The 12361-nt window shown below is 38.7% G+C and overlaps 3 protein-coding genes across 28 annotated transcripts in view; all 3 read right to left on the minus strand.

Annotated features, from left to right (window-relative positions):
* The window catches only part of LOC127670432 (Bardet-Biedl syndrome 10 protein homolog), a 73372-nt gene that overhangs the window by 5433 nt on the left and 55578 nt on the right, over positions 1 to 12361 (minus strand). The gene's annotated exons all lie outside the window — the stretch shown is intronic.
* Positions 1 to 12361, minus strand: part of LOC127670431 (Bardet-Biedl syndrome 10 protein homolog) — a 38226-nt gene that overhangs the window by 5433 nt on the left and 20432 nt on the right. The gene's annotated exons all lie outside the window — the stretch shown is intronic.
* Osbpl8 (oxysterol binding protein like 8) overlaps positions 2914 to 12361 on the minus strand; it is a 209546-nt gene continuing 200098 nt past the window's right edge. For 11 of the 26 annotated variants that reach the window (XM_052164856.1, XM_052164854.1, XM_052164841.1 and 8 more), the window contains 2 exons: positions 4744 to 4858; positions 2914 to 3048 (listed from right to left, as the gene is read on the minus strand). In XM_052164856.1, coding sequence (XP_052020816.1) covers positions 2916 to 3048; positions 4744 to 4858 — 248 coding nt within the window. In that variant the 3' untranslated portion in view covers positions 2914 to 2915. Of the gene's footprint in view, positions 3049 to 4743; positions 4859 to 6401; positions 6508 to 10010; positions 10099 to 10908; positions 11095 to 12361 lie in introns of all 26 variants that reach the window. The other 15 variants (XM_052164845.1, XM_052164844.1, XM_052164838.1 and 12 more) reach the window with 6 other exon arrangements.

Raw genomic sequence — 12361 nt, forward strand, 5'->3', positions numbered from 1 at the left:
TACCTGTAATAAGACAAAAAATAAGCAAAACCAAACTATTTACTGCTTACTAGAAATGCTAAACACTGAACAAAGATGAAGTTTTATATATTTGTTTTTTAAAATTTTGGTGAAGATATTCTTCAAAAAGTTAAAACTGCCTTCCACAAAATTCGTTGAATATGGCACAAGTTGACACCCAAAAAACAGTGTGAATTCCATCAAAAAGGCACTGTTTACAATACTCAGAACAATCTGACAAGTTCACTTCACTGATGTCTGAGTATGAATATATTTGAAATAGTTAGCTACACAAACCCTTATAAAAGTACAGCACTACTGTTTACGTATTCTTCAGCTATATAAAAGGAAATCAAGTGACACAGACAAATGACCCTTTCATGACAAATAAGCTTAGAAACACTTGGAACACGTTATGGTTCTGAAACAAAAAATAACAAAAATATTTCCTTAAAGGCACAAAAGCATGAAATATCAAATGAGGATTGTATCTCACAAGGCCAACTTTTCAATGTAACAAAGTTGTCGACTGAGCTGTGACAAAGATTACCACTGCCTCTTTCTAAGTCATACTAAAAAACAGTAGCGATAGGAATTACTAGTTAAATACCTATTGCCGTAGCATACTAACACCTCATATACCTATTACTATCTTTTCTTAGCCAGCAATATCTCACTAAATGGCAGACAACTACAGACATTTAACAATTTTGTCAATAATTATGATTATCTAAAATTTTATGTGAGAAAATGAAGTTTTGAATAGATGAAACAAACGGGTCATGGTCACAAACCCTAGACACCACAATGAGTGTTCAGCAAGTTTGGAACAGTTAGTCAGTCACCCACACAGTAGGAATCCATTTATGAAGAAAGTTAACCCTTAGATCAGATGTTTGAGATCAGTCACACACTGGCTAAACTCAACTTCAATTATATGTTGTTAAAGGACTTACAAATGAATCCACCAATTCCTGAGTTTTGTGTTCAGTTCACGGAAAGAAACTCATACAACTAAAAGCATCAGAGAAGCATCTGATTGCACATGACGAGCTTTTAGTGTACAAGAAACAGTCACCCTGCTCACTGGTTTCTGACTCCTTGGGTAAGGATCCATTAACATAGCTCTAAAGTGAAATTAGAAAAACAAAAACAATTACCTTTCCAGTCTTGGATATCAATACAAATGAAGCACTGTTCAGATCACAAACAACACAAAGGATTAAGAAAGAGCCCAAAGGCTGACAATTTAACATTTCAGGGTTTAACAATGAAACGACTTTTAGTGATCAACCAATCAAGTTATATATAATATAAATTAATAGTAATTTAAAATCATATAAAGATCAAGTTGTACAATATTTACAAAATATCACATTAATGAATAGGCAGTTGAGCATAATATTGGTAGTAGAATATGAATACAAACAATATATTGACAAATATGAAATATAACCCAAACCTCCATAATGAAATACTGGATACAGGTACATCTTACTTATGCTGTTAAAAGTTTAAAATATTTTCATATGAAATACAGCATTGTTTTGCTAACAGGACGTTGGAAATGGCTTTTCATAGGAACCTAAGGATGCTTCTATCTGTTAGACAGAAGGGGCTTCCCGTCTCCGCGGCGCAGCTGCCGTCTCAGCGGAGGTAAGCAGCTGTACCTGTATCTTGGTCTCCTTAGTTGAAGGCAGATGCGGCCACTCAATAAACCCTTCTAAAACCTGTAGTTTGAAGAATCTACATTTTATGACGTTTCAAGATGTAACTACTTTTTAAAGAAGTGTTTTTGACAATAATAAATATTTATGTAAAAAACACACTATTAAACTGAATAAATAGGCAAAACCTCTTAGGAACACAATTTGCCTGAGCCGGAACAGAAAGACTCGTACAGAACTGTGGCTGGCCCCAGGACGATGGAAGGACATGATAAACTTCATAACTTGATATTCTCCAATGCTCAACTTATTGCACATTTAAGCAAATTGATTTTAATATCTTAAAACAAAGGCCACTACAGTCTTTTCTTACCACCTTTTCTGACTTCTGAAGTAGGATATTACATTTTCCTGGAGCACTCTTGTGTCTAAATGAAAGCTAAAATGTTTTTCATAAAGAAAACAACAAATCATCAGGATTTCACATAACCTATACAAACACCTCTGACCATTCCTTTTCAGCAAGTGCTTAAGGCGGGACTGTAACATATAGATCCATGTAGCTGCTTACTAGTCTTTAATAGTGAGATATATATACATATAACTATGTATTCACCTATATCTGTAACATTAAATGCTAGGGGTTAGAAAATTTTATGTAAACTCTTAAAAATTTTCTACTTGTCCCTTACAATATATTAATTCTGATCACCCATATATTTTTTCTTGGTGTATCTAAGAAGACAAACGGAGCTAGGTAACTTGGAGATGGTTTTAACAGTATAATGTGTTCAATTATTCATAATATGTCTATTATCTATCATTTCCCATTGTAATTCCCTAATGAAAGTTATATGCCGGTCTTCTGAAGACAATAGTTGAGCACAGATGTATTTATAGGAGTGATGGCATCTTTGTTGTGAACACTGGTATCAGAACACTTCACAGCGCACTGCAGACACAGCATATGCACATGTGGGGTTCCTAGACTCGCATGTAGGCACCGTCTCATCTAAGTGTTCTGGCACTTAACATCCAGCTGACTGTAATAACCACACACAGCAGCTCTTGTCCCGGGTTAAGGATAACAGATGGGAGAAGTAGGCAGACATTTCTACATTTATCTCCTAGTTTTGTTTGTTTGATTCAGAAATATTGTGATGCTTTAGTAAAGAGCAAGCCAATTTGAACACTGGTCCCAGGTCACATCTAATCTTTCTAGTTCATTGAGTCAACTGTTGAGAACTTCTACTTAAATATAAAGTTTATTATGACTTGAAGCAAAATCAGAAGGAAAATGACGAAGTAGTCTTTCTGTTGCAGAAAATAATCCGTAGCAGGTGTACTTGAAAGCAAATGATTTCGAAGAGTCATAATATTTCTGCAAAATAAACAACAATACAATTATTTTTTAGAAATGTTATCATAAAACATCATTATTATATAAATTTGCTACTTTACTGTCACAAAGTGCCTATTATATTACCTAAAGTAACTAGCTCAATCAACTACTGTCCTGAGACCAAGACCTGCTGGGCTTCAGGTTAGGACGCTTTAAGTACACTGAGTCAAGCACATTACTTTTAAGATCCCACACCAAACACAGAGTGTAATGATGCAGAAATATTTCTTCTATTTTTAATTACATATTGTATAAATATAAATTTATATAGCATAAATTGCATAAATATAAATAATACATAATAAAATATAACTATCTTTTCTATTACAAGAGTGGTTTTAAGAAGAACATTTGTTCTTTAGTTAAGTTCTTTTATCTTTAATTGTACAACTAGAGCAGAGTTAAAAATTCCAAATTCTTTAGGAAAAAAATAATGGAACATATTTTTTAACACGGTCAAACTGAAAAATATTCAACAGCCTTTTTTATGCTACAAAATGTGAATTTACTTATAGAATTAAAAAGGAGCTGCTGAGTGAATTGCCATGACTTTTTTCTTTCTTTCTTTCTTTTTTTTTTTTTTGAAATGTGCTATGAAAAAAAGGCAGCAAAAGTAACCGAGTAGGTTTATACATATACTTAAATTATAGAATGTGAGCATCACTTAGGTCTCGTATACTCAGGGCGCACATGCCATCCAGTGGGACCAACAGCACAGACAAGGGCAGTTCGTCAGGGCTCAGAAGGAAGAGTGGCAGTGAGGCAAGCTTGCGTTCAGAGCACGGGGAATAGTCAGAAACATTACGAAAAAAGTGACCCTGGAAAGTAACCTAGTGGACAGGCCGAGTTCTTCCTTTTCTGTCTTTTTTTAGAGTGCCCCACCCCACTCCACCTGCCACAACTCCCTGGAATGCTCTATATAGACCAGGCAGATTTGCCTGTCTGCGCCTCCCCAGTGCTGTGAGGAAAGGCATGAAGGCTTAATACTAAACATGTGAACACTCACACAGCTAGTCTCTGTCAGGGACCGGAGCATGAACTTCTTTCCTCCAGGCCCATAATTAAGTGTTAGAAACTTAGATGTGGCCAGGCGGTGGTGGCGCACACCTCTAATCCCAGCACTTGGGAGGCAGAGGCAGGCGGATTTCTGAGTTCGAGAGGCCAGCCTGGTCTACAGAGTGAGTTCCAGGACAGCCAGGGCTACACAGAGAAACCCTGTCTCTAAAAAAAGCCAAAAGGCCAAAAAAAAAAAAAAAAAAAAAAAAAAGGAACTGTTGGGTGCTAGATGATAGAATGGCATGTGTCTCAGGGTAGTGACTATTCTGCTATGCATGTATTTCAGTTAAGAAATGGCACAGTGCCATCGCATATTAGCCACACACAGAGGGGATCGCAGGAGCAAGTAAGTCTGTCAGCTTTCTCAGAAACAACTCCTCCTTCACATCTACCCAGCCACATTCCCAGCATGCCTTTAGCAATAGAGCATTCTACCTCAGAGAGAGAAAACCCTCATGACTATCCTTCTGCTAGTCGTTCAGTGTGGGAGGAATCTTTATGTCTGAGGATTCAGGGAATAGAGGTGAAGTCATAAAAACGTAGAGTGTGGTGATTCCCTGTAACCAGGGCTTGAGTCCTCGGGACTCATGATGGACGCCCCACCGTCAGAAGCATTACCTTTGAATCTCTTCCTGGGTTTGTCGTATAGACTCAATGGAACTCTGAATGTCTCCCAGGTCTACCCCCTTCTTTCTTCGTGCACTTGGTTTTACAGATTGATCTAAAAGACATTCTGAATGAAGTTGTAGTCACAATCTATAGTTTAATGGCTTGTGTAATAACAATTTTTCTAGGCATTGGTTTGTTTGGATGGCCCACTGACTAAATATAACCTAACTATAATTCTGCATTTTTAAATATTAAACATATCAAATCAAAACTATAACACTGAATAGAGTAGTTGAAAATTAATTTGTGTAATTAGTTTTATTTTTTCAATTTACTAAAACAATCTACTTAACATCTGGATTACTAGGGCTGGGGGATGGCTCGGTGGCTAAGAGCACTGGCTGTCGTCTATTTCCCAGCACTTAGATGGCGGCTCGCGGCTGTCTGTAACTTCATTCCCAGGGGATCAGAAAGCCTCACACAGACATACATGCAGGCAAAACACCAATGCACATGAAACAAAAATAAATACCGTCTACAAATCTGATTTACTTTGGGGAAGATATTGTCTTCCCCTGGCCCGCTGGCCTAGAGCTGAAGAGCGCAGCGCTCTGAGCTCCTTTCCCTTCACCACTGCTGTTATTTCAGTTCCTTTCCAACTGTGCTTGTACCCTTTTCTCAAGGTTTCTTGTTCTAAACTAAGGATCATACGATTGCCCCAGTTCCACTGTTGTAAGGCATCAAGTGGGCAATAAATATTAGCAGACACATTACAGGTAATACAGTGGCACTGATAAGAGAGGCAGGTGAAGAGTTAGACATATCTGTCCATCCAACATATACACACCCCACACACCCATCGTCCAGGCTCCCCGACCTTGCACAGGCTAACTCATTGCAAGGACAAGCTGGCTCCCGCCTCCTCTGTTGGACAGTGACACTGCAGTGGTCTCTTTCTGCCATCACACACCCCGTGCCCCAAGCCTCAGGTCGCAGGCACTGGAGAGTCTAGGAACTCATCAAGAACCCTCCCTCCCCACCTGGACGGAGCGCCCTCTTCACGGATCGTCTAATGGCCTCGCCTACCCCTCTAGTGTTAGCCCTGCAAGTAAATCAGGCCCCAGCTTACTAGATTGAACACACTTTTTTCAGTTTCCCACAATGTCCAAGATGTTACTTTAATCCCTTCTTAACTGCATCTCAATATAGCTGAAGACAGTTCACACCATATCTGACTTGGTCAAGACACTATTTAATCTAGTTGTCCATGACTTTTCCATATTTATAGTCTCATCTGTCAGTGACTTCCAAATACTACTAGCTAATTTAGGAATAAGAAACTCTTTTGAAACGTGGAGTGACTCAAAACTTTGTCGATGCTTCTTGAACTCGGTCATCACCATCCCCGGCACGCAGAGGAGGAGCTGTGTGCAGTACGCACGGTGCGTCTGCTGGCTTTCCCTTTCTCCACCTCCACCCTTTCCCCTAGTGTTTCTAAGCTGATGATTGCTCATCCAGCACCCAATCAGTATTCATACCCCCTTCCTCTTTCCACAGAAACTCGTAATCCTCGAGTTAATGTGAAAACCACTTACATATACCTAACACCAGAGTAAAAGATTTCCTTAAAATTACTCCCAGTGACCAGTCTCTGATAAATATCCTACCTTCACTTCCAGATGAATCCTGGATGTCGGGTTCTGGGGAAGAATAGCCTTTTACCACTTTCTTCTGTTGCCTTGTTGGTTTATGTTTCATTTTTGGAACACTAACCTGAAATAACATATTTATTATGTGAATTTTCCCTATGACCTGGAATTCTAGCCTGTACACTTGCCGTGCAACTGTCAAAACTGTCGACAGGTGCCATGCTTAGGAATGAGAGCGCAGCTGGGCGGCGGCGGCGGCGGCGGCAGCGGCGCAGGCCTGTAATCCCAGCACTTGGGAGGCAGAGGCAGGTGGATTTCTGAGTTCAAGGCCAGCCTGGTCTACAGAGTAAGTTCCAGGACAGCCAGGACTACACAGAGAAACCCTGTCTCCAAAAACCAAAAAAAGAAAAAAGAAAAAAAAAAGGGAATGAGAGAGCAAACAATCTAAGGACATTTAACAAGACACGCTGCGTTCAGAAAGCAACCCTCCTCACTGATTTCAAGTGGGTACTGAGACTAAAACGAAGAACTCTGTGAAGTAACTTCCGTCCCAGTCCTGACCTGTATACACACAATACCCCTTTCTTCACTGATGCACGCGGTCGGTTCGCATGCTCTTCACCTTTAAGTCTGTACAGACACAAACAGCCAGCTGTGAACCTGTCCCAGGGCATTGCCAGTGTCTGCTACAGCAGTGCTGGAGAACACATTCCCACGCTGCTCTCAGTGCTGAACATACCCACTGGATGATGTTAGGTCATTTGGGTAAAGCAGAAAGCAGCTTACAGTAAACTGAAATTATACTTTTCACAGTACACCTAACCTTACTAAGAACATCTATGTGCAGGCACAAGACTCAGATGTGGATTAAACATTAGCTAGGAATAATAAACTATAAAGTAGTAATTAATAGGTTTGAAATTGTGATCACCAGTCCCAAACTTAAAACCAAAATCAAGAGAAGAAATAAATCAAAGGTAAGGGACTGTGCATGCTTAGAGATACAGGAAGTCAACGGTCATTCATCTCAACGGTCACTCATCTTTAACTTCATATGACACTTCAACATTCTAACAAAAGTATCCTTAGTTATTCTTTAGAAACTTTATATATGTTTAAAAAGAACACACCTTATAATGTATACTAAGAAGGCAGTTGTGGATTCAGACTATCCTACTTGAAATATTCAGGTTCTCAATGACAAATGGGGTTAGCAATAGTCTATTTGGAAGGAAGAGCACAGCTCATGTGTCTCTACCATGTCAGCGGAATATGATTTAAACAGTTACACCTTTAATCTCAGCACTAGAGAGGCATAGACAGGCAGGTCTCTGTGGTTTCTTTTTGGAGCAGAAAAGCTGGGCCACGAGGTAATTTTGTGTTATTTTTTGAGGAACCGCTAAACTATTTTCCCCCAATGGCTGCAAATTTTATGTTCCTATAGGAAATGCACATGGGGCTCTGGTTTCCATTCCTTCACCAACACTTGTATTTTCTTTTTCTTTTTTTTTTTACATAGTAAGTGGGAAATAAACTAAGAATGCTTTTGAGTTACATTTCATATACTAATATTAAACATTTTTATGTGTTGTTTTGTTTTGGCCATTTGTGTCTTATTTGGAGAAATGTTTAATGTAGTTATTTGCCTTTTTAAAAATCCAGGTTGTCTTTTTGAAAATTCAGGGATTCTTTAAGTTTGGGTATTTAAACACTCTTAGATAAATGATTAGCATCCTTTGATTCTGTATCTTGTCTCTTTGCCTTCTTCATGGCATTGTCTGATGTTTAATAATGTATAAGGTTTGCTGTGTGTGTGTGTGTGTGTGTGTGTGTGTGTGTGTGTGTATGTTCTGCCTGCAGGTCTGGAACACACCACATGTGTGCCTGATGCTAGAAGAGGCCACATGGGGACACTGGATCCCCTGAAATGGGAGTTATGAATGGTTGGGAGTTGCTACGTAGGTGCTGAGAGCAGAACATATGTCACGCTGTGTTTCTAACAGCTGGGCAAGCTCTCCATCCCCAACAATTTAATGTTTTGGTTGTTGTTATTTGTGTTTTTAAGTATCTTATTTACAATCTATTTCCAAACATAAAGTCATGATGACTTACACTGTTTTCTATGAATTGTACAGTCTTAACTCTCATTTTATGTATAGATCTAGTCTATGTTACTTTTTGTATATTACAAGGCAGGTAGATTTACCTCAGTACCATTTGTTTAAGAGACTAGTCTTTGTCCAAGGAGTGGGAGAAATCATTGCCAAAAATAATTTTTAAAACTTTTTTGAAAATTTCTTTCATTTTTATATGTACGAGTGTGTGCCTGAGCCATGTTTACCGAAGGCCAGAAGAAGGTGCAGACCCTGGAACCACAGGTATAGCCGGCTGGAGCCGCCGTGTGGGTGCGTGGAGTGGAGCCCAGGTCCTCTGGAAGAATGGAGACTGTTCTTAACTGCTAAGTAACGTACGGGTTTACAGCTAGACTCAGTTTTAGTCCAGTGGCCTATATGCTAACTCTATCCTTCTATCAAAATGTCTGCTTTGACTACTGTGAGATTATTTTAGCTCTGCAAGGGCCTTCTCGACTGCATAAGACTCTGGGCATCAGCTTTCCCACTTCCACAGACTGTTTTGGGTTAGCGCTGTATTGTAATACTGTAAACTCTTTCAGCACAAAAAAATACTCTATCTTTTCATTTCCTCCTGTCTTATCAATGTTCTAGAGCAACACATCACAATTCTCACTGGGCAAGCCTTCCACATCTTTGTTCTGTTTATTACTAGGAATTTTACTCTTCTGGATGCTATTATAAACTGAACTGCTTTCTTAATTTCCTTTTGAAATTCCTCACTATATAGAAATACAAACGTTATTTGTGGGGCAGGGTTCTGCGATGTTGCTGGATTCATTAAAGCTGTCTGGATATTTTTAGAACTCTTTAGTATTGTCTATGAAACATTCCATGACAAGTTCTTTCCTGCTGCCTTCAGGCCCTGCTTTTGTTTGTTCTCTGTCTTGGTTTGCGGCTTTCAACAGTCTGAGCTCATCCTCTATGTACCCGAGTCTGTCTGGTACCTACTTAAATCTATTGGGAGTTTCCTCTGGCGAGTGCCCCGTTATTTACCTTTCAGCTCTTGCTGTGTTTGATCCCTTTGTATAACATCTTCTTTTTGAGCCCTCAGGAATGAGGGCATCCACACGTGCCCTCGAGGCAGCAGGCATCCTGATGTGTGTGTGTGTGTGTGTGTGTGTGTGTGTGTGTGTATGCGCGTGTGTGCACGCGCACATGCCGTCTACTTTGCCCTTTCTGGATTCAGGGACTTATGGTGGAACACAGACCTCACAAGACTGTAGCTGTGCTCAGGAAGATGAGGCAGGCACCCTACAATGCTTTGAAGCCTTTTCTTGGTTCTTTATTCCCTTAGTTGCTCAAATATTTGAATATTTGGAGAGTTCTGGTAGTTTTGCTTTTTTTTTTTTTAAGGTTTCTTTGGGGTGTTAAGAGCTCCTGTTATGTCATTTTACTTACCTAAAATTTTAAAATTTAAACCTGATTGCCAAGGATACTAAAGATTTTAGCAAATTGTAAGCCTATAGGATCGAGCTGTTTTTATGTTACATACCATTGGAGTGCGATGCTTCACTTTGGTCTGGATAACTCCATCTTTTTCAAATTGTATCATATCATTAAGTGGGTCACATGGCCGGGTACTAAATAAGAAAAAGAATTACATAGCTGTAGAACTTAGTTTCTTATTAGATTCCATTATGTAATTGCAAATGCTGTTCTAATTTTAATATTTTCTGTATCCAATCTTCTGATTCTTATTTGGAAGACTATATCCTTAAGCATAAAATAATACTACAACATCCAGCTTAAAATCTCACACTATGAAGCTAGGTGTAATGATACACCCCTTTAATCTCAGTATTGGGAAGACTGAGATCAAGCTCAGCCTGGTCTATAAATTGAGTTCCAGACAGCCAGAGCTATCTCAAATAAATAAATAAATAAATAAATAAACAAATAAATAAATAAATAAATAGATAGATAGATAGATAGATAGATAGATAGATAAATAAAAATAAATAAAAATAAATAAATAAATACAAAAACAAAATTCCACTTTATGGGATGCAGAGGTAACTCAGTGGTTAGGAGCAGTCACCTCTCTTGCAGAGAACCTGAGTTCATTCCCTGCATCCACACAGTGGCTCACAACCATCGCAACTCCAGCCAACCACACAGTGGCTCACAACCATCGCAACTCCAGCCGACCACACAGTGGCTCACAACCATCACAACTCCAGTTTGGGGACCCAACACAGGCACATGGCATACACCAATACACATAGAAATGTAAATCAGACAATACACATAGAAATGTAAATCAGACAATACACATAGAAATGTAAATCTATAAAAATACAATTTCACACTCATTCATAGGTTGATAGTAAATATACTAGAAATAAAGGCAATTAAGTTATTTTTTTTAAATAAACGTTTAAATTACTTACTCTGAAAACTTATAGTGCCATTCTCCTGTGAGTGGGTCAAGTTCAAATAACTTACAAACCCACTCTTCATTTTTTGTTTTTCGCTCTCTGGCAGCTTGTCTTTGAGCTTCTTCCAAAACATACTTTTCTTGAGTAGCTTCTGTTTGGTCTTTGGCATTTATAGCTTTTGTCACACGTTGCCAGAGTCTAATATACATGTAAAAATGATATTTTTAAAAAGCAACCAGAAAATGAAATATATACAGATTTTTATTTTTTGTTGAAAGTAAACACTGCTCATGTGGACTTTAACAATGCTTATGCTCATATGCTTAGAAACTAAAGCCAAGACCTTAACCAGGAACACTTACTAAGCTCTTTTTGCAAGAGAAATCAATTACATGTGTTCCTAACAGTTTCACACAGTGAAAACTGTTGTCCGAGGCTGACAGGAATATAGAGAAGGAAGTCCCAAAGTCCTCCACATTTTTAAGTAGCTCCTTAGACAATCCTGACACACACTCATTTGGAGTCCTAGGCCTCAGGATGATCCACCAAAAAATCTTGGATGCAGGATTTATCAGAGAACTTTTAAATTCAGTCTCTAGGAACAGGCCAAAGAATAGACTTTTTAAATGCTTTCTAGATTTACATACACCATTACTGTTGAGAACCACTAATTTAACAAAAAACAGCAGGAGAAAATGATTTCTCTGATTAAAAATTAGCTTCTTTCATCAGCTAAGTAAAAGTATAACACCTAAGTCTTATCTGTCTGAGAGGGATCATGTCAGAAACTGAAAGAGGCTTTGAAATTTGTTACATATTCTACTTAGCTGGCAGAAAAAAAAGGGTTTCTTTTTCTAAGGCTTATTGTCTCATGCTTAAACTATGTAAGCTGGCCAAGTATTGTCCCAATACTGGGAAGTAGAGACAAGAAGATCAGTAATAATAGTTCATAGTTAATCTCAGCTATACGGCAAATTAAGGCCTCTTTGCTCTGGATATAACTCCTTATTAAAAAATAAATATTGAATCATAAACACATATCAAAAATGGATGTATGTGTTGGTTGCATGTCCCTCGGGACAGGGAGCATCATGGACTGTTACACCAGAAGGAGAATTTAAAACCGGATGCATACACTTTCTCCAGTGCTGACAACCTAGATTTTATGTAGAAAATAAAGTACATGTAGACTTGAGTCATGGAAGCAGGACCACAGGGTAAGGACTCACAGCTATCACATGATCACTAACGCAACATTCACACAGAACTCTTAACAAGGAATACAAACAGTGACTTTGTCCAAGTCTGAGAGTTCTAGAGAGAACTTCATGACTTATAACATAATCCATGGTAGTGCCAACTCCTTTAAATCCTTTAGAAGCCAGGCCATCAAGTGGTGTGGCTGGTTTCAGAGGCCAGAACAACGCAGACTCCTCCCCTCAGCTCCCGGACCTAAGCCAGATTA

The sequence above is a fragment of the Apodemus sylvaticus genome, chromosome 20, assembly GCF_947179515.1.
Source record: "Apodemus sylvaticus chromosome 20, mApoSyl1.1, whole genome shotgun sequence".
Classification (NCBI taxonomy): domain Eukaryota; kingdom Metazoa; phylum Chordata; class Mammalia; order Rodentia; family Muridae; genus Apodemus; species Apodemus sylvaticus.